This window comes from Pseudorasbora parva, chromosome 10, assembly GCF_024679245.1.
Source record: "Pseudorasbora parva isolate DD20220531a chromosome 10, ASM2467924v1, whole genome shotgun sequence".
Lineage (NCBI taxonomy): Eukaryota > Metazoa > Chordata > Actinopteri > Cypriniformes > Gobionidae > Pseudorasbora > Pseudorasbora parva.
The window spans coordinates 35,355,531-35,375,978 of NC_090181.1; the positions used below are offsets into that span (position 1 = coordinate 35,355,531).

Sequence of the window (20,448 nt, forward strand, 5' to 3'; positions counted from 1 at the left end):
CAGAATTACGGTAGCCTAATCGGTAACCAAAATTGAGTCAGTTTGAAAAAATGTACAATGTTTATTCTGCTCCTAATTTCTATATAGGTTGCGGTTGCACGCGAGCCTCTAACCCAGGGGTCTCAAACTCAAATTACCTGGGGGCCGCTAGAGGTAGACTCTGGGTCAGGCTGGGCCGCATCAAATTTTCCAAAAAAAAAAAAAAAAGTACAACTGATCAAATATTCGTAATCTTTATTATTAACAGTTCACTTTCTTCTGAACATGAACATGGCTTCTCTTGCTTACTCGTGTTTTTTTTTTTTTAATTGCCAATATATTTGAGATTTTTGGATCTGGTTATCCTTTGTCCTTCGCACCTATCTATTACCAACAGGTGTGTGATGGTAATTGTGTACTAATAAATATGGCCAATAGAAATTAAATCATTACGTAATACTGAAATAATAAATGTGTTTATTTTTATTTAAAATAATAGACTATTTCAAAGCAAGGCCATAACCAGGTCAAACAGATCAGTGAACGAAATTCTACAAAATTCTGAACGATATTTGCATTAATTGTTGTCAAATATTATTAGTCCCGAGATTATTCCCATGAGTGAATACATCCACTGCTTATATTTGAGTTCCTCAGTGGTCTAATAGTAGACTTTTAGTAAATCGTCTCAAATGTTCAGTTTTAATCCGCTCATATAGTTTTCTTCATTATAATGTTCATCAATGATTGTATATTAAGAGCATGGAAACGTTGCATTTTGTGTGCTTTTGTGTGTGTGCAATTTAGTTTTGTGATTTTACCGGAAAGAATAGTATCTCTTCGCAACGGCATTACGCGATAGATTGACACACGCTTGTGTGTGTGTGTGTGTGTGTGTGTGTGTGTGTGTGTGTGTGTGTGTGTGTGTGTCTGAAGACTGCGGGAGCATGTGCACGAGCCAAAAGAGAATGTAAATCCCGGCTACTTTGATTTGATTGGCCATTTGAACGCCGTTAAACCACATTCATTTCGACTGTCTGAACATGTCAATCACGCGGTGTCAACCAATTGTACTGCATGAGAGAGGGCCGAGCTAACTCTCTCAAACACACACACAAAGTGAGGCATAAAGCGCGGCACACGCAACGACTACGCCAAAAATGGTTTTCAGAGCAACGCGCGGGCCGCACTAACATTAAACTTTGATGTCAAGTAGGGGGCCACAAAATATCATCCTGCGGGCCGCAAGTGGCCCGCGGGCCGGGAGTTTGAGACCCCTGCTCTAACCCAATGGATGACTCGGTGCTTTCTTGCATGTGAGGGAAAAAAGCTTCCTTCCACTTAAAGGGGGGGTGAAATGCTGTTTCATGCATACTGATCTTTTTACACTGTTAAAGACTTAGAATCCCATACTAAACATAGACAAAGTTTCAAAAGTTAAGGTGGACGTTTGATGGGAGTATTTCTTTGTCAAAAATACTACTTCCGGTTAGTCATAAGTTTCGGCAAGTTTTTTTCGATCATGGGTCCACTTGACGTTAATAGGTCGGAATTTCCTTGTATGGGCCGTACGGGCAATTCTACCGGAAGAGCGTGAGAGAGAGAGAGGGAGAGTGCGAAAGCAACAGGCTACGCCCATCAAAGCGGGGCTCGTAGGCTGCGCTGCACAGTTGATGTGACTTCAAGAAATTAACAATGTCACCAAAAAAGTGCGTTTTCGGTTGCCAGACCAAGACAGTCCTGTACAGATTGCCAAAAAACCCCGCGTTAAGGCAACAGTGGATGGAATTTGCTTTTCCGGATCAGCAACTGAGTTCCGCAAAGGTTTATGTCTGTTCACTGCATTTCGGTGCAAACTGTTTCATAAACAAGGCCCAGTTCGACGCCGGATTTTCCGATCGCCTAATGCTGAATGATGGAGCAGTCCCAACGATAAAGGTCCCAACGTTAGAACCGCAGGCGGTGAGTAAGACTGCTTCAAATGTCTGTGTTTTTGCCTATGCCCATCAAGTAGCCCAAACATGATCACGTATAGCTAATTGATCAATGGAGCATGCGATGTGTAGTGCGTGTAAATTTGTTTAGCTGGCCACTATATGTGTAACTTTATGTTTGTGTATTGTAAAAGCACTCCAAACAACAATACACAAAGAGTGGGGGAAAATGATATACTAAATAAGCGCGCTTCTTCATTCAAATGCGCTACTATTCCATGTCTTTCTATGTAAACACTAGCCTGCCGTGCAAAACCAGTCCGCTTACTACAATTGTCTACACAAACCACGCGTAAACACACACACACATACACATGTGCACAACTGCACTTCCCACATGTACACCTTCAAAGAAAAAAAATACGACGATATAATTCAAGTATAAATATGTAAATAACACAAGCCGCTAAGCATATTATATAGTTAGTGTATAACTTGTACCACATAGAGACGTCCTGCTCTAGTCGTTTTTGCTGCTGCTCCTGTTCAACTTCAGCCTCTGGGTCTGATTCCGGATCATAGATGTATGGCTGTATCTGATTAAAAGCCATTTTTTTATTTTGAATAAAGTTTTTTCCCGCTGTTAGGGATGACACAGCTTTACGACGCACTCAACACAATAACAGCGGCGCGCACTCGTCATCTGCTCACACGATACGCCCCCACCCGCTCTGCTTTTTTCGGAAAGACTCAGAACAGCGCATCTTTCTTATATAATTATTAAAAAAAATAAAGACTTTTCGGAGATATGCAGGATGCAATGCTACTCTATAGGTACTCAAGATTGACATGACACTGACTGAAAGTGAGTGTTTCACCCCCCCTTTAAGAAGAGTCGTGCACTTTTTGATTTTATTATATCTCTTTACATAAATATTTGTACTTAAAAAAAACTTTCTATAGTTGCACATGAGGGAAAAAGCTTCCATTCGGTGTGCCTGTCCGCGGCGACACAGGAATTTGTTTAAAATCCTGCCGCACCACAGAGCGCCATTCCAAGGTCTTATATAAAATGTATATTATAATTCCCTCAAATCGTCAATGCACATACTGATTTTATCCTGTGCTACAAGATACACATCACGCAACTCTTCTGTCAGAAGTCAACTCAAAATTGAGTTTGCTTGTATATAATGTGCGCGTCTGGTGTGAGATCGGCGCTGAGCTTTGCGTCCGGTGTGCGACCCCCTTAAGACATAAAAGAGATGAAAGGCTAATATTGGGTGGCAAGACTCACATCGGGGCATGTGGTATCAGGATGGTTGCACTCCATCTTGATGTCGGTCAGCCGTCACAACACAAAACTACAGAACTTTACGATGAACTTGAATGCACATTAAATGAAAGGCATTTAGGAGATTTTTCACACCTTTGCCTCCGGCCTTTATTTGAGACCGGCCTTTATTTGTTTGTGCTTGACCACGCCCCTGGCCACTATCAGAGGCCCGGAGTTTAATTGACTACAGGCTTTTATTTGAGGAAATACGGTATATTAAAATACAAAGTTGTTAAAATCGCAATTTACATTGCGTTAAAACTGGGTAAATTCACCCCAAAATTTAAATGATCCCATAATTGACTCACCCTCAAAACATCCTAGGTGTATAGTTCGTCTTCTTTTAGCCGAATACAGTCAGACTCGGATATATATATATATATATATATATATATATATATATATATATATATATATATATATATATATATATATATGAAAAAATATATCGTGGTTTTTAAAAGCTTTATAATGGGAGTGAATAGTAATTTGAATGGATTTTGAAGGACAAAAAGCACATCCAAAATATCCTTGTGTCAGCAAAATATCCTTATTTATAATTTTATGAACTAAACTATAAGCCACTGACTACAGTATCAGCTCCCATTATAAAGCTAAGAAAAGCCAGGGTATTTTTTTAATATAACTCTGATTGTATTCGTCTGAAAGAAGAATGTCAAATACACCTACGATAGCTTGAGTAAATTATGGGATCTTTTTTATGTTTGGCTTTGATGTTTGAACTAACCCTTTAAAATTTCATAATATTAATGTTCTACTGTGTTTTTGATCAAATTAACGCAAATACATCTTTCAAAAACATAAAACTAACCAACTCCAATGATGTTTTTAAATCCAAGAATGAATTTTATTTTAACAAAGATTATATAGTACTTTCTTATGAACATGTAGTCATTCAGTCAGCCCACAGACTTGATTCTAAAAATTTTGTTTAGCACATCCTAACCTAGCTATACATTTTATTTCAGTGAACAGAAAATAATGCTCATTTGAGGGTTTTACTCCTGCAATTAACACAGGCTCAAAACATGCCATTCTTAATTTCAGAAAATCACTAAACAATATAGCAATTTGAGTAGCCAGATGTAATTATACAGACCAGAGAAACAGCGACTGGCTCACATCAGAGCCTGCAGGGTGGACCACCATGCAAAGCCACCCATGTCACTCTAATACCCTCTGTATTTCTAACTCTAAACCAAGTTCCGCAAAAAGCTAATGAATAAATATGACCCCCTTCCGTATGCTACAGATTGGTTGACTTTGCAGTAAACATGTCTGTTAGTACACACGTATACAGTCAACTCTGGTTTAAATGCTCTCTCTGTCTTAAGCTAGAGATGGTGAGGTTGACCTCATAATTACACTTGCATTATTCAACATTTTCATTTAACACCGCACTCTGACCGGAGTGCTGAACCCTCGCAGTGGTCCTGGGGATAACTGTTCCAGATTCCTGTCTGTTGATCACCATATTTCCTTGTGCTTACACAGGGGGGAGAATGCTGACTGACTTCCCAGTAAAACATTGGCATGGTGGACCATATCTTCAGCTCAACAGACTCATGGAAAGACTCAGTCCGCAAATGGCAACAGCATGTTTTCTTTATTTCACAACTGAGTGCTGCCCTCCAAGGGTTCTTCTCTAAACATCTCTGGTGTGTTTTTTTTTTTTGCCGTCAACCTCACTGAGGGCAGTTACGAACCACCACACGCACGAGGAGGGCTCTCTTTTAACCACTCTGTGCTTTACACTCCATTTGAAGTGCTCAGAAACGAGAATGAGAATTAATTAATGGTTTTAACAAAGAGCATCAACTCTGACCGCTAAGAAGCGAAGCCTCCTGTCATCTTCAGCGTAATGACCACATCAAAAGCGAAGTGGAATATTTGACTTCAGTAATATGAGAGATGGAGGTTGTGGTTTCAGGATTGTGGGCTGATGTGTTAGTGTTGCACAGCATCCTGGAGCCACAGTAGTGTCATAGTATCCAAGCCTAAAAATACTGGTATGCCACAATTTTTTTCAAATCGTAGTAGTTTTACAATATGAAACACTTCATTTAGTAGCTAAAATAGTTTGCACACCAACAGTTTATCTTGAATCTTAGGCATGTTTGCAATACTCTAAAACAATATACAATATGTGTATGACAAACATGGTCGACTGTCATTTGAGAGGACTTAAAGGGTTAATTAAAAGTCTTTATCCCAAAAAGAAAACGATCCCATAATTTACTCACCCTCAGGCCATCCTAGGTGTACATGACTTTTTTTTTCAGCAAAATGCAATCTGAGTCAGATTAAAAAATATCCTGGCTCTTGCAAGCTTTATAATGGGAGTGAATGATACCTTAGATTTTGAAACCCATAAAAAAAGACCATCCATCCATAAAAATAATTTATATAACTCCAGGTGGAAGAGTGACCTCTGACCCGACATTTGACGCAAGAAGTAGGCATAGCGTAATCTTATGTGAGAATAGATGCCTCTCATGGTTCAACTTCAAACTAATAGCGCTGTCAACAAACTCAAGCTCCTCTTCCATTAGAGGAATCAATTTCTCTTTAAAAAAATATATATTTTTAGACGTCTAATTTGTGACTGGTTTTGATTTGCTCTATCCTCTGTGGTTCTGCATTCATCAATACGTCATGCTTTGGGTCAGAGGTCACTCTTCCGTACTTGAGCACGGCCGTTACAAGAAACCTGTGATTATAGTTTATTAAGTTATAAATATAGATTAAACATCATCACGTCAAACAGAAAAGCCTTGTTTAGTATATACCCTCACTTTTGTAAATTAATCTAACTCAAACTTTCCAACTTGTAGATCTGAAATAAAGATTGCTGGTGAAGTTGAAGTCATTTGATTGTGCAGTGTGTTTATAGCCTATCAATGGAAAAGCATAGTCATTTAAGAGCAAGTTATTTCATTTTTAAAAACAACTATAAAAACATTTTTTTTTTAAATAATCTGCATCAGTGCATTAAGTAAATAGGTTTAACTGCTGAATTTCATGTTAACGTTCAGTTATCTTGACAACCCTAGGAGTGTGTGAATGTTCACCTTGTCAAGTTCACTGGAAAGTTTCTTGTTCTCCTCTGACAGCAGCACTCGCTCTCTCTCGTACTCCTCTTTGTACTCTGCCTCTAACTTCTCTTGTTCGCTCTGACTGTGAGGGTGAAATAATTTATTGAGAATCAGGGTTACTCAGCATCCAACACACACTGCCAACATACTAACACAAGCCAAACTTCATGGCTTTTTTTTAAAAGAGGTCATGATCCACACTTTATTTTTTTCCCTTAAGGACACTTGTTAGTCAAGGTTCCTTGCACCACAAATGATAATAATTTCGTTTTACATGAACATTTTCCACCCCCTCTGACCCGTAGACCTATCAAGTAAAATATTACACTCTGGTTTTTAACTATCTCTTGTAGTAAGATCCGTACCTATCTCTGCGGGTCTTCTCAAGCTTGTCTTTGAGCATCATTATCTCTTTCTTCAAAGTGAGCTGCTGTCCCTCTGCTTCCAGGAGCTCCTTCTTCAGGTTCTTCAATTCGTTGGCATGTTGTAAATCCCTTCGCGACAGCTCTTCCTCATAGAACACAGTCTTCTTCTCCAGGTCTGCTCGTAATTTACTGAGCTCCTGGTGCGACTCAGAGGACCCAACGCTGGGAGAACGGCCCACCTGCTTCTGCTGCTTCACGACACAGGAGTATTTTTAAAATACAAAGTATTTTAAAATACATGAAATAAATGTCACAAATGAATGTTTTAAAGCAAATTAATCAACACCTTCTCACAATATAAAACAATTTACTAATTAAATAAATGTATATTATTAGCTATGTTTCCATCATCCTGTTTTTTGTGCACTTTGAAGTATCGGATCAGAAACAAGTGACGGAAACACCAAATTTCTAAACAAAATCCCTTAATTCATACGTTTTTAAGCTCGCTTGAGGTGGTTCGAACATAAAAACTATATCAAGTCAAGTCAACTTTAATTATATAGCGCTTTTACAATGATGATTGTTTCAAAGCAGCTTCACAGTGTTAAACATGAAAATATTGCCACAAAATTTGATTCGGCTGTACAGTCGTTCTGGAGAAAATTATGTTATCAGCTCATTTCAATTTATCATATAGCGACAATGTGGGCAGATCAGTGATATAGTTGATACTAGTGGTGCACGATATACTGGTACTAAAAAAGTATCGCAATACCCTGCTGTTAAAAACGGTACAATATGGAATTTCTAGTACCGGTATTTTAAGGAGGACATGAGTTGTAATATGAGCTGTATTTCTTAATTTGCGTGGATGTGTGTGCAGAGCTCTGCTTCCACCGTTCACTAAACTTTGGGAGTAGAAGAGTTAAATATATGCATGAGAAAATAAAGCACGGCACAGGACGTTCTCGTGCTGTCAAACTCTGACCTGAAGCGTGCACGCGCCATTCAGACAACATGCAATCATAATTCAGTTCTTTTGCAGATAATTGTTTGGGTTTGAATGTTGAAAAATATGTAAAAATGCACGGCCTGGCGAGGATTCAGGTAAACACAGTCGGATATGTCTTTAGTGAACGTATACAGTTGAGGTAATTAGATCTGTGCAGGTCTTAAGCCCGACCTAATATTCTGTGTGATTAATGTTAATGAAACAACAATGAAAAATAGAAAACCACCACATTCTTGGCTAAATAGCTAAAATATATTTACCATATTAAGAATCAGCGTATAGTTAAATTATAGAGTGAAGACTAAGCAGTTTTATATTTTATTTATTTAATTTATTTCGTGACTTGCTACTGTTAAATAGACCTAATGTAGCTGAAAAATAAAGCACTGTTTTAGTCATATAGTTTGAAATTAGCATTTTTTTGCTTATTTAAAAAAAAAGATACAATTAAAATATTTATAAATATTAATATTTATAAAATTACTTAGATGGACCTAAAAATAATTATAAAATAACATTTAAAAAATATTAAATTACTCATATCATGACATAATATTTTGGTTAGGGCTGGGACGGTATGGATATTTTCTTATTGCGGTTGAAAAGCAAGAAATGATTGCAGTTCAGCGGTAAACCGCTTTTAAACCTGTGATGCCCCGCCCCGTTGCACATCTTGTTGTGAGTGCGACACACAATAATCTTCTTAATCTACAATTAGACAATTTACAATTAGTTTGCTCTGTAAATTAAATTGAGTATAACTAATGCATATATGCTATTTTAAATACTGTAGTCCATGTCACATTTAATACAGATTATTATAAACAAAAGACAAACCTACATTTGTTTATAATAAACGCTCAAACATCCATTTCATAAGTATGCGTGTTTATTTTTTCATCAGTGAAACAACACACGACAGCCTGTAAAACATTTAAATGATTATAAGTAAATAATATGGCAATCTTAAGAATATAAGAAAATTTAATATTTGTTTTAAAAAAAAAAGAAAGATTTGTTTTAGGACTAGATGGAGGCAGATGATTCGCTGTGGCGACCTCTGAAGGGAAAAGCCGAAAGAAGAAGAAGTTATATTTGTTTCATAACCTATTTCTCCGCAAACTACGCAAAAATGCGTCATGCCGCTTTGCGCTTTGAGATGAATGTGGGACACAAGCTGGATAGACACCAGCGGGTGTGTGACGTGGGTGAAGATTTAGGAAAAGAAATGAGACGTCCCGTAGGATAAAATGGACTAACGTTAGGCCTATTGATAAAATTTACGGAAATCAGAATATCGGATGACCAGATTGCAAAACAGAATTAAAAAGCTAGCAAATCTTAAATTGGGCTCAGCCTCCCTCTCTCATTCGGCATGAATCCATAGCATATGTTTTGATGGCTGTGATTTTTTATTTATTTATTTCCCTTGTAAGTGCTTCACTCCTGTGGTAGGCTAATAATCACGTAAAACAGCGTTCAAATACAAAACACTGGGTCAATAACGAAATTATAGGTTTTAAGTTAAAAAAAAGTATGTTGATAAGCCTATTAAAATAAAAAGTGTACAACTCCTCTTTAAGCAAGCTACTTTTTTTCCCTCACGTGCAACCTAGCGTGGATGAGTCCTTATTTGGGTTAGTAAAATAACGAAATTTTAGTTTTTAAGTAGAAAATAGTATTTATGTAAAGAGATGGTCTATAATAAAATAAAAAGTAGAGATCCTCATTGGTGGAAGCAGTTATTACCTCACATGCAACCTAGCGTGGAATCGCGGACGAGCCTTTATTTGGGTTAAAAAAATCACTAAATAATAGTTTTTAAGTAGAAAATAGTATTTATGCAAAGAGTTAAAATACAGAGTAGCCTATAGTAAAGTATATATTTTTATACAAATAAAAAAAAAAACAATGTCATCGTCCATCACAATGTGAACAACATGAAAAAATATGAAGGCTGCATGTAAACTTTTTTTTTTCTTTTCGCAGTGATGGTGGTGACGAGCTCAGACCCGCAGTAGGCGTCACGTGACCGCGGTATTGCGGTAAAACGGTAACCGTCCCAGCCCTAATTTTGGTCATCCCAACCTCTTAAGAAGTGAAAGGTTAGTGAATGATAACATGATTGATAATGTGATAAGGATATTCACACTGGCATGTAGTTATTATAGCAATAAGAGGTCAACGGTCAATGGTCAAAAACCAGGGCAGGAACATGCTGGCTAATGATTTTTTAGTAAAAAAAAATTAAACAATGAATAAAAAGTTCTGTTGTCATATTTTTTTTTAACCTTGGTATTGATTTAGTATCGGTATCAAGGTATCGTGACAACACTAGTAGATATAGTTAATTTAGTAATACATTTTATCTTTCAATGCAAAATGCTGAACAGTTAGTACATGCGTTCATGAGCTCAAGGCTAGATTATTGTAATGCTCTACTGGGTGGTTGCCCTGCTCGCTTAATAAACAAACTCCAGCTAGTCCAAAATGCAGCAGCTAGAGTTCTTACTAGAACCAGGAAGTATGATCATATTAGTCCAGTTCTGTCAACACTGCACTGGCTCCCTATTAAACATCGCATACATTTTAAAATCTTGCTTATTACTTACAAAGCACTAAATAGTTTAGCTCCCCGGTACTTAAGCGAGCTCTTAACGCATTATACCCCATCACGTCGATTGCGGTCTCAAAACTCTGGCCAGTTGATAATACCTAGAATATCTAAATCAACTGCAGGCGGTCGATCATTTTCCTATTTAGCTCCTAAATTGTGGAATAGTCTTCCTAGCATTGTTCGGGAAGCAGACACACTCTGTCAGTTTAAATCTAGACTAAAAACACATCTCTTTACTATGGCATACACATAGAACATTTTTAACTTTCATTATTCAATTCAATTGACTGATTGTTAGGCTGCATTAACTAGGTCAGCCGGAACCGGGAACACTTCCCATAACACCTGATGTACTCGTTACATCATAAAAAGAGTGACATCTACGCTAATGTTAGTCTCTCTGTTTATCCCGAGGTTTATCCCGGATCTGGGCCCTGTCCGGATCGGATGGTGGACCTGCCTGGACATGACCAACGCATCCTGGAGTGTCTGCTGAGCCGTGTCAAATGGTGTCTCCTCCGAATTTGCCTCACTGGCACGACATGCTCAAAACCCGTCTTCGGCGCAATAATTCCTATCTTTCATGTATTCATACTCTTGTGTAATTGACGCCCCATCCTAAATAAATCTGTCTCTTCCGTGATACCCTGAAAATTTTGAATAATCCGATCTAATATGATTTCCGACCTGTAAGGTTGCCAGAATAATAATCTTACACGGTGTGTTAATAGGCCAGAGGAGAACTGGCACCCCGACTGAGTCTGGTTTCTCCCAAGGTTTATTTTTCTCCATCATGCCCCAAAGGAGTTTTGGTTCCTTGCCACTGTCGCCTTTGGCTTGGCTTGCTCAGTTGGGGACACTAAAAATATGATTAAAGTTATTCAACTTATTATACAAATAAAATGTATGAATTAGGTCTTATTTAATTCTATAAACTTATATACTGATCTGCCAACATTGTCGCTATATGATAAATTAAAATAAGCTGATAACATCACTGTTTTCTCCAGTACGGCTGTACAGCCAAATCTAATTTTGTCGCAATATTACCCTGTTTGACACTGTGAAGCTGCTTTGACACAATCGTGATTGTAAAAGCGCTATATAAATAAAGTTGATTGATATTTGGATATTTAGTTGAAAACTCGAAAAAAGTGTCCCCAACTGAGCAAGCCAAGACAAAAGCGACAGTGGCAAGGAACCAAAACTCCATCAGGGCATGATGGAGAAAAATAAACCTTGGGAGAAACCAGGCTCAGTCGGGGTGCCAGTTCTTCTCTGGCCAATTAACAAACAGTGTATGATTATTATTCTGGCAACCTTACAGGTCAGAAATCACATTAGATCGGAATATTCGAAAGTTTGAGGTATCAAGCAAGAGACGGGTTTATTGATAAGTGAGGGCTCTTTCTGAAGATCTGAAGAAACCAGATCATTTGGCTGAGCTCAGTAATAAGGGCCAGGTCTTTCTGGCTCTTTAAAATGAGTCAAATTTAGCCTGTGATTGATATGCATGCACACATTTCATTTAAATTATTCAATGTTACTCATCTTGTTTTCTAACCCATCATTAAGGATGATCTTTTTACTACACTGCTTGACCACACGCACTCCATGCAGTAACTGAATGTTATGTTAATATGTAGCCTACTGTATGTGTGTGAGACGAATCATAAGCGGCGCTGATATTATCATCACACGTGATCGCACACAATCGCATACAAATTAAAGTTACTTTTAGCTAGTGACTACTTGATGTGTGGCTAAGCAGTGTAGCAAAATGATAATACTATTATTCTGTCTTACATTAATATAAAATAAGGAAACCGAACCAACTCTAATCATTCACTTAAAGGAGCCGACGTGTTCGCGAATGACATATCACCACTATTTCCGCTGATAGCGTTTTATTTACAGCTGGTTACCAATACCACCATCGTCCACTTGAACAACCTGGCGGAAACAATTCTATTTCGCATTTGTATATTTTTTTCTTTTTTTGTGAACTTTGAAAAGATTAGCTACACGCTTGGATGGAAACCGAACTATTAATAAATAATAAAAAAGTATAAATTGAATAAAAAAATTAATTAATTCATTAAATTATTACATCCATAATGTATTAATTAATTAACCCTCTAGGCGCAACGGTCAAGTTTACTCAACAAGATGCGGCACTGAATAAAACAGCCGATTTTGTCAAATAGGGTGTCAAATTTCATTCGATCTCCCCTCCACTAGATGGCAGACATGTCATACTTCATCCCGACTCAAAAAAACATCATGATTCTATATAAAATCTTCGAGCAAGAGAGCATTGAATCAGTGCAAACAAAAGCGGAGCTGGTGTGCAAGTGAGCCGTTTTATCAGAGCATTGTCAATGTCAGCGAGTTTTTGCATTAGATTACTATTACTATTATTATTTTCTAATGGCATCAATAAAGCAATGAAGTGTTGGGTCTTCTATTCGCGGACCCTGATTCTGAAGGGGAATATCAGATGACGGTGATTCTGAAAGTGAAGCTATCCCTAACGTTACACACAGCACAAACGTTGAATCCTTTGCCAAATGCAGATGGTCCTTTGCCCAATGCAGATGGTCCTTTTCCCAATGTAGATGGTCCTTTGCCCAATGTCAGTGGTGGGAACAATGTTTCCCAGGGTCGGAGTGTTCATCGCGAAGTTAGCAGGTGTTGGGAACGAGGCGGCCGCGGGAGATTTTTACCACGCTTGCCATGAAGTGCAAGTCTTCTGACCGTGCGCCTCTCATTTTATCATTTAAACGTGGCTTTTCATGAAAATTCTATAATCCAAGATTGCCACCACCATATGATGTCATAATATGCTAATTAGATGGGAAAATGTAATTCTTACATAAACTTTGTGTCCTCCTTAATATTTCTCTAATTTGCAGAAAGTTTCTATCTTTTATCACTTTTAAGATATAGCCTTTTGAAATTAAGATCAAGTTTATAAGATCAAATTTTGACAAAGTCAAAATCGAACATAAACCTCTGGCGCCTAAAGGGTTAAAATGTAATTATTATGTATTAATAATTGTAATAAATTAATTAAAAATTTAAATGTATGGTACATACATTTAAATGTATTAATTATAACAAAATTATATTAATTTACTTTTGCAACTTTTAAAACAGCTTTATTTACAAAGAAAAAGTGTGTTTGTGCACACAAACCTTCATTCCCTCCAGCTCTTCTTCCAGTTGTCTGCTGTACTGCTCACTGCGTTCCCTCACCTTCTTCTCTTTCTGAGCCTCAGCATTCCACTCTTCAGCCTGGGCCTCCATCTACACATACAGACAGAGTTTACACATATTTAATGTATAAGCCCACTGAACACTCTGATCAGCTGTTTTCCTCCACACTAACCTCTTTCTTGGCCCGCTCGGCTTTGCGCACATCCAAGCGAAGCGCTTCCACCTTCTGATTGAGGGAATCCATCTCCTCCTCTTTGTCCCGAAGCTGTCGGGAGAGTCGTTGCTTCTGTGACCGCAGCTCTGTCACCCTTTCGCTCACCTCGGCAAACTCCTGCATGGCCATTTTTCTCTGACTGTCAGCCTCTTTTAGCTCCTTGCCCTGAGCTTTCAGCTTCTCTGAGGAGTTCTGCAAGCCCTGTAGCCAAACAGTTAACAAAGTTGTACAAAAGATTAATAAATTAAAAAAGTAAATAAAAAAAATTATTGAAATCATTTAAAATGTAAATAGATTAATGTGTTACAATTAGTATGATCAATTAATAAATACTTAATTAAATTGTACATATACTACATCATGTATACATTTACACACTTTCATACCGACTTGTTTATTACTATAAATGAACGTATTCACTGTTGCTGTTTTATAAAAGTTTAACAAAAGTTAAGGGGGAACTTTGTCATCTTCTAAATTATTCAGTGAAAATTAAACAGAGGCATACAGCATAATATAATACCTCATTATACCTCTCAAGAGCTATTATGCGGGGCTTTCAAATTAATCTATAGTGAGAGACATTAGGCAGTTAAAGTAATACCTTCTGCAGGTCATCTCTTTCCTGCTTCATGCTCTTGAGCTGTTTCTCCAGAGATCGGATCTGTTTGGAGGAGTCTTCCAGATCCCTGCGTGCAGAACTGGCCTGTTCTAACTGCTGCTCCACCTGTCCTGTATCTGAAAGATGGAGGAGAGACACAAGAATACATGTGATGACAATGTGACACATTAAAAACACGTGCATTTATGAGTTTCATTTGAGACACAACTGTAAATGTCATGCACAAAACAAACAAGGCGGTAAGAAAAAGAAGCAATTTATGTTGATTAAAATTGTTAGTAAAAATTACCTGCAATCTGTTTTCTTAGCATTTCTATTTCCTCCTTCAGTCCACGGATCTCAAAATCTCTGTTAGAGGAAACGAGCCCATCCCCGCTGGAGTACTGCAAAGCCTGAACTGCTTTTGTGGACTCTAAGGACCAGAAGACATTATCTCTGTCAGACATACAGACAAACAATTTGTTGGGATTATTTAAACAGAAAATAACCTAAGGACATGAGAGCAGACACCTTGTAGTTTGCGACTGAGCTCCAGTTTTTCCTGCTCCAGACGGCGGATCCTCCGTTCGTACGCCTCAGTAGCCAGACTGTCCTCCAGGCCTCGCTGCACGCACACGTCCATCTGTGTAGGTGCCACGGACTCCCGTAGGCAACCACGGTCAGACAGCGTACTGTAGGGGAAAACAGGGTCAGGGGTAAAATGATCACACTAGAGCTCTGGCCCTCGAGGTCCATTTTCCTGCAGAGTTAAGCTCCAACTCTAAATCACTAGAAAGATATAGGCAGGTGGGTTTGATCAAGGTTTGAGTTAGGAAAGTGGACCTCAAGGGCCCGAGTAAAGAACCCCAGGCCTGGAGACTTACACTAGTCAATATGTGATCAATTTTAGACCTGTTTTTTTTTTTGTTTTAAACAGAGGGAATGGGACTGTAATACCATGCAGGCTGGATCTTAACCTGCATCTCCTGCGTTATCACCTAAGTTGAGTTTTACAGTAATATCTTACCAGTTGCTGGTGTAGGTGAAACCTACAAATGGGAGATGGTGTCCTGAGAAGGCGTTGTGGGAAGGAGGTGGCATTGCCTCCTAAAACAGAGCAGAGATTGTAAGCTGTAGCATCTCTAAAAGTTCTGGGTGTGGGTTAAAACCCAACAATGTGTGATCACATTAAGGTAGGTTAAAAACAAAAGTGCAATTTACTACTGTGTTCTTGAGGCAGTCATCATCCACGTCAAAGTTTGACGTGTCAGATGGACTGCTGACTTCGGGGATGTAGGGGGCGTCACAGTTGCGGATGTTCTGCCAATCAATTCCGGAAAAGAAGGGGTGCTGTTTGAAGTCCACAATGCCGTTCTGACCCAGCCTGTGCTCTCTGCAGCAGATGAGTCTGCGGATCAGGTCTTTGGCATTTTCCGAAACGTCCGGCACATGGGCAGGGAACTGGAAACGCTCCTGCGGGAAACAGGGTATAAACAGAAAACCACTTAATTAAGACACAATTGCAGTTGCTTTTATAATAGTGTTCTGCATTAAAGAGTGTTTAAGAGGACCTATTATGTCCTTTTATAGTAATGATTTTTTAAAGTCTTGATTTTGTTTTTGGGGTCTACTAGAATAGATTTTCATACTTGAATGTTAAAAAATATACAGTAATAATTCACTTAACATTGTTGCAGCCCCCATCTTCCCAGTCTGTAAATAACATTCTGTTTAGTTCCGATCTATATGAAGCACCGCCTTTCGAAAAGGGCAATGTGTACTGAATGGTTGAATGGACCAGTGTGTTGTGATTGGTCAACTGCTTCTGGCATGTTTCAGAAACATCACGCCATTGTTAATGTGGTTGACGAATAATTTTTATTCAGTACAGTTTTCTGTGCACACACCCAAAGAATGCGCACAGTAGTACTGAATTGAGCTCTCTTTTGAGTCTGAATATGTACAAATACACAAAACATTATGTTAACATCTCCGTTTTGGAAAGTATCGATGTAAACACAGTTATGTCTTAAGAGAATGTAAACAGCTGTAAGAATATTGGCTGTGCATCAGTACATGTAGCCTTAAAGTGACAACAGTCTTATAAACTTAAAGCTGTCTGTGCGCTTAATATTTATCAAACAAGAAAAGAATGAAGAATGATGTATGCAAGTTGTTATAAAGAGTGCATATATCATTCATCAAGTGGTTTTAATTCATTTTAAGATAAAGACGTTATATCAACAGGTAAATGGATGGTTTTCTCCAGCAGTATATACTGGGTTTGGACATTTTAGAGAAATTCTTAATGCATTACAATTTAGCTAAACCCATTAGATTTTCTAAAACAATTCAGATGACTAAAATATGACAATCAAAATTTGCTGTCAAAATGAACACTGCAACACACCATTTATCTTAACTGCAAGTTAACACACCTGGCCTGTTTACATCTGGTCAATTTTTACAGATCAGATAGCTATCTGATTTATCAAAACAATGTCATTTAAACTTGGTCACATAAACGGGTCTCCGCAAAATGGTTACAACTCCAATCTTCAATTCCGGTATATGCAGATTTAATGAGTTCACGTCACCGGGTTGCAACGGTATACCAGTTTATTGCGATATTAATATGTATTATTATCATACTGTGAGCATTAGCTTATACATGGTTTTGGAGAAAAAAAATTAAAACAGATCTCACCTGCGCACATGCAACGCCATTACACGTCACTGCTACACGTGTAGCACGACTCCACTCTATATGTACAACTGAGAAAATGTCAGAGCCAGAGACTACAAATTCTAATCTCTATCCGCTGACCAAAAAAAGGTTAAAATCTGCAGTATTGGAATACTTTGGGTATTCCAAAGTAGGAAATACGTCGAACATGTTCTCCCATATTCGTGAACACCATCACGCTCTTATTTATGTAATGCTTTTAAACCATCTAAGCTGTATGTCGATGTCCTGACACACACACACACACACACACACACACACACACACACACACACACACACACACACACACACACACACACACACAGAAGAGAACGTGTTGTATGTCAATGTCCTGATACACACACACACAAACACAAACACACACACACAACAAGCAGAAGAGAACGCGCTGTAGCCTATCGCCGGACGATTTTAAAGTGACAGCTACACTGATGAACAAAGAAATAACGGGAACAGAGAAAATATGATTAATCTATATTTAATGTATTATCTATGCAGTTAAGAAAGCTGTTTGATAACTATTACATTTCTGTATGTGTTTAACAGGGAAGGCAACACTAACTATATATTTTTTTAATAATGAGTTTATTAAAAAAGATTGCTTTAAGTTCATTTAAATTAAAAGTTGTTTTTTTTAAAAACCTAATAAATGTTGAAATTAGGTAGCTTTGATTTATACTGTAATGTAACGTCATTAATGTTTCATAGAGACATTGGTGTCAGTGATACTGGCCTTCATTCATAAAAACTACATAAATTACAACACATTTAAAATATCCTGTATTTAAATTGTTTTTTTTTTTACATTAATTTGGAGAGTAACTGAAATGATTTCAATATCAAAATATTAAAAACTCCTCAAATCAACTCCTCAACTCAATTTTAGTTTATTATTTTCTAATCTAAAAAGATAAAAGGTAGAAAGGTAGAGTTCATAAGTTTTTTTTCATAAAAAAGTTTGATTTAAACCATATGTAATAATCTGTTTTCATTTATTGATGGGTCGTTATAGCTAATGATTATAATAATAACAAACAGAGCAAAACAATAAAGATTTTTTAATACAGTGAAACCGTGATATTTTCTGAAACGATTATCATGATTGTGTGTTAAGCATCTGCGACTTACTTTCAGTTTTATTTGCAGTAGTTTGTGCGTTGGCTTGATGAAGAGATACTCAGCTGCTCGTCTGCGGTGATGCATGTTGCAGTAGTTCTGTCATCTGACTATAACGTCATATAGGCTATAACATGCTCTCACACATTTATTTTTTAGCATTGTTTTGAGGAGTAAAATTTACATGTGTGGTTTCAATAACCAGATGTATTTGTTCAGCATCATCTGGATTGGTTTGAGCGATCAGATATAAATGAGTTTCAGAGGGCATTTACCTGGTCTTTTCACGATCGGATTGCTATCCATTTAGAGAAAATGCATGAAGTGACCAGGTATAAACAAACACAGCATTTCAGGGAGTTCAGAAACAATGCTTCCTGATATAGTGAATAACTCCCTTTTGAGTGAATCTTTGCATGTTCAAACAGCAACATAACACACTAAAGAAAGTGTTGAAAATGTATAAAAATCTTTATTGATCCTCTTTAAAGGTGGTCTTAAAAGCTTTGTGTAAAAAGCATTAAGCATGGTAAGCATTATAAAAATCACTGCAGTGCATGGCCTTTAATGGATTATTGTTTCAAAAAAGCAGAATCCCAGACAATATTCAAAAGACAGCTAAAAAATACATCTCTTCCGTGAGCACTTAACCTCGTCATCATCATTATAAAAAAAAATCTATCCAAGATATTGCTACTCTAAGCAATGTCTGAAACTTTGTATTTTGAGCACTACTTGTGTTAAATCTATTGCTGTATTCCTCATTTGTAAGTCGCTTTGGATAAAAGCGTCTGCAAAATGAATAAATGTAAATGTAAAATAACATTGCTATGACTCTACCTTGTGGTTCATAATCTTGCCGTACGTTTCCACCAGGGACTCTGCATAGAAAGGTGTTTCCCCGTACAGCATCTCGTACATGCAGACGCCCAGTGACCACCAGTCACATTCCGGGCCATATTTCCCTTTCCCATCCTCCATAGCCTGCAAGATCTCAGGAGAGATGTAGTCTGGAGTGCCCACAGCCACAGAGGACTGCACCTGTGATGACAGAAAATAAGTTTAAGAACATGCTGGAAAGTTTAACTGGAGGAAAGACTGCATATATTGCACACAAAACTGAAACGCATAATTACATTTTAGTAAACTCTAATTTGGACTGGTTTAATTTACACTTGCAGCAGTAAAGACATATCAATTCTGCTTTGGAAACAAAGTTGAGTTTACAGAGAGCTGGTTGACAATGCATTTTTTAGGAATAATACATATTTAAGAGAAACTGTACAGTATTTCTGCTTTGTTTCCTTAGTTATGTCTGTTAAAGGTCTGTACTGAATAAAGGCCAGATATATACTTCAAGCGAAATTGAAGAACAAACTGATGTCTTTTTGAATGAAACAAAGTTTGTGTCATGTTCATTCCAGAAAAGGTTTGCTCCGGCTGGTGAACACCTTTGAACTCCCATTGGTCTGTGGTGGTTGCGTAATAGCTAGTTGTGCACTTAGGCTCCGCCTTATTCGCCATGGAAATCTTCTCTGGTTCATTTCTTCTGTTGAGTCCATCGAGATCAGACGTCCACTGGTACAAACACGAACACACTAAAGAGTTGCTTTATAATGAAAATGAAGTTGTACTTCTGATGAAATGAGAGACTGACACAGTTTTCCATGTTTAAATACTGTAAAGCTTGATTTTAAGCTATCTGTTGTATAGAATGCTATATACATAAATATATTGTGACTTTACTGAAGTGCAGAATTGCAGAGAGCGTGAAATAAATCCACATTGCTTGAGCAGATGCTGTTCTTGTGCGTTTAAAAAAAAGTTATTTTGTCATTTTTGTTGCGAGTATTTATTTTGTTATTGAGACAGGAAAGTGTGCAGCACATTTACATATTCATCCAACTGTCATTTCAGTACCCGGATCCTTCTTCTACGCAGCCATGATGTTGTAATTGATCATGTGGTCTGGCATTGTCATGTTGGAAAATGTAAGGTCTTCCCTGAAAGAGACGACATCAGGAATGGATGGGAGCATATGTTGTTCTAGAACTTTGATATACCTTTCAGCATTGATGGTACCTTTCCAGATGTGTAAGCTGCCCATGCCACACACACTCATGCAACCCCATACCATCAGAGACGCAGGCTTCTGAACTGAGCGCTGATAACAACTTGGGTTGTCCTT

General features: G+C 37.7%; 1 protein-coding gene across 10 annotated transcripts in view; it reads right to left on the reverse strand.

The window, feature by feature from the left end:
* Window positions 1-20,448, reverse strand: part of cdc42bpaa (CDC42 binding protein kinase alpha (DMPK-like) a) — a 126,549-nt gene that overhangs the window by 30,892 nt on the left and 75,209 nt on the right. For 7 of the 10 annotated variants that reach the window (XM_067455987.1, XM_067455983.1, XM_067455984.1 and 4 more), the window contains 10 exons: window positions 19,101-19,301; window positions 15,618-15,869; window positions 15,424-15,503; window positions 14,928-15,088; window positions 14,707-14,829; window positions 14,400-14,533; window positions 13,754-13,996; window positions 13,561-13,671; window positions 6,731-6,981; window positions 6,342-6,447 (listed from right to left, as the gene is read on the reverse strand). In XM_067455987.1, coding sequence (XP_067312088.1) covers window positions 6,342-6,447; window positions 6,731-6,981; window positions 13,561-13,671; window positions 13,754-13,996; window positions 14,400-14,533; window positions 14,707-14,829; window positions 14,928-15,088; window positions 15,424-15,503; window positions 15,618-15,869; window positions 19,101-19,301 — 1,662 coding nt within the window. The remainder of the gene's footprint in view (window positions 1-6,341; window positions 6,448-6,730; window positions 6,982-13,560; window positions 13,672-13,753; window positions 13,997-14,399; window positions 14,534-14,706; window positions 14,830-14,927; window positions 15,089-15,423; window positions 15,504-15,617; window positions 15,870-19,100; window positions 19,302-20,448) is intronic. The other 3 variants (XM_067455988.1, XM_067455986.1, XM_067455980.1) reach the window with 1 other exon arrangement.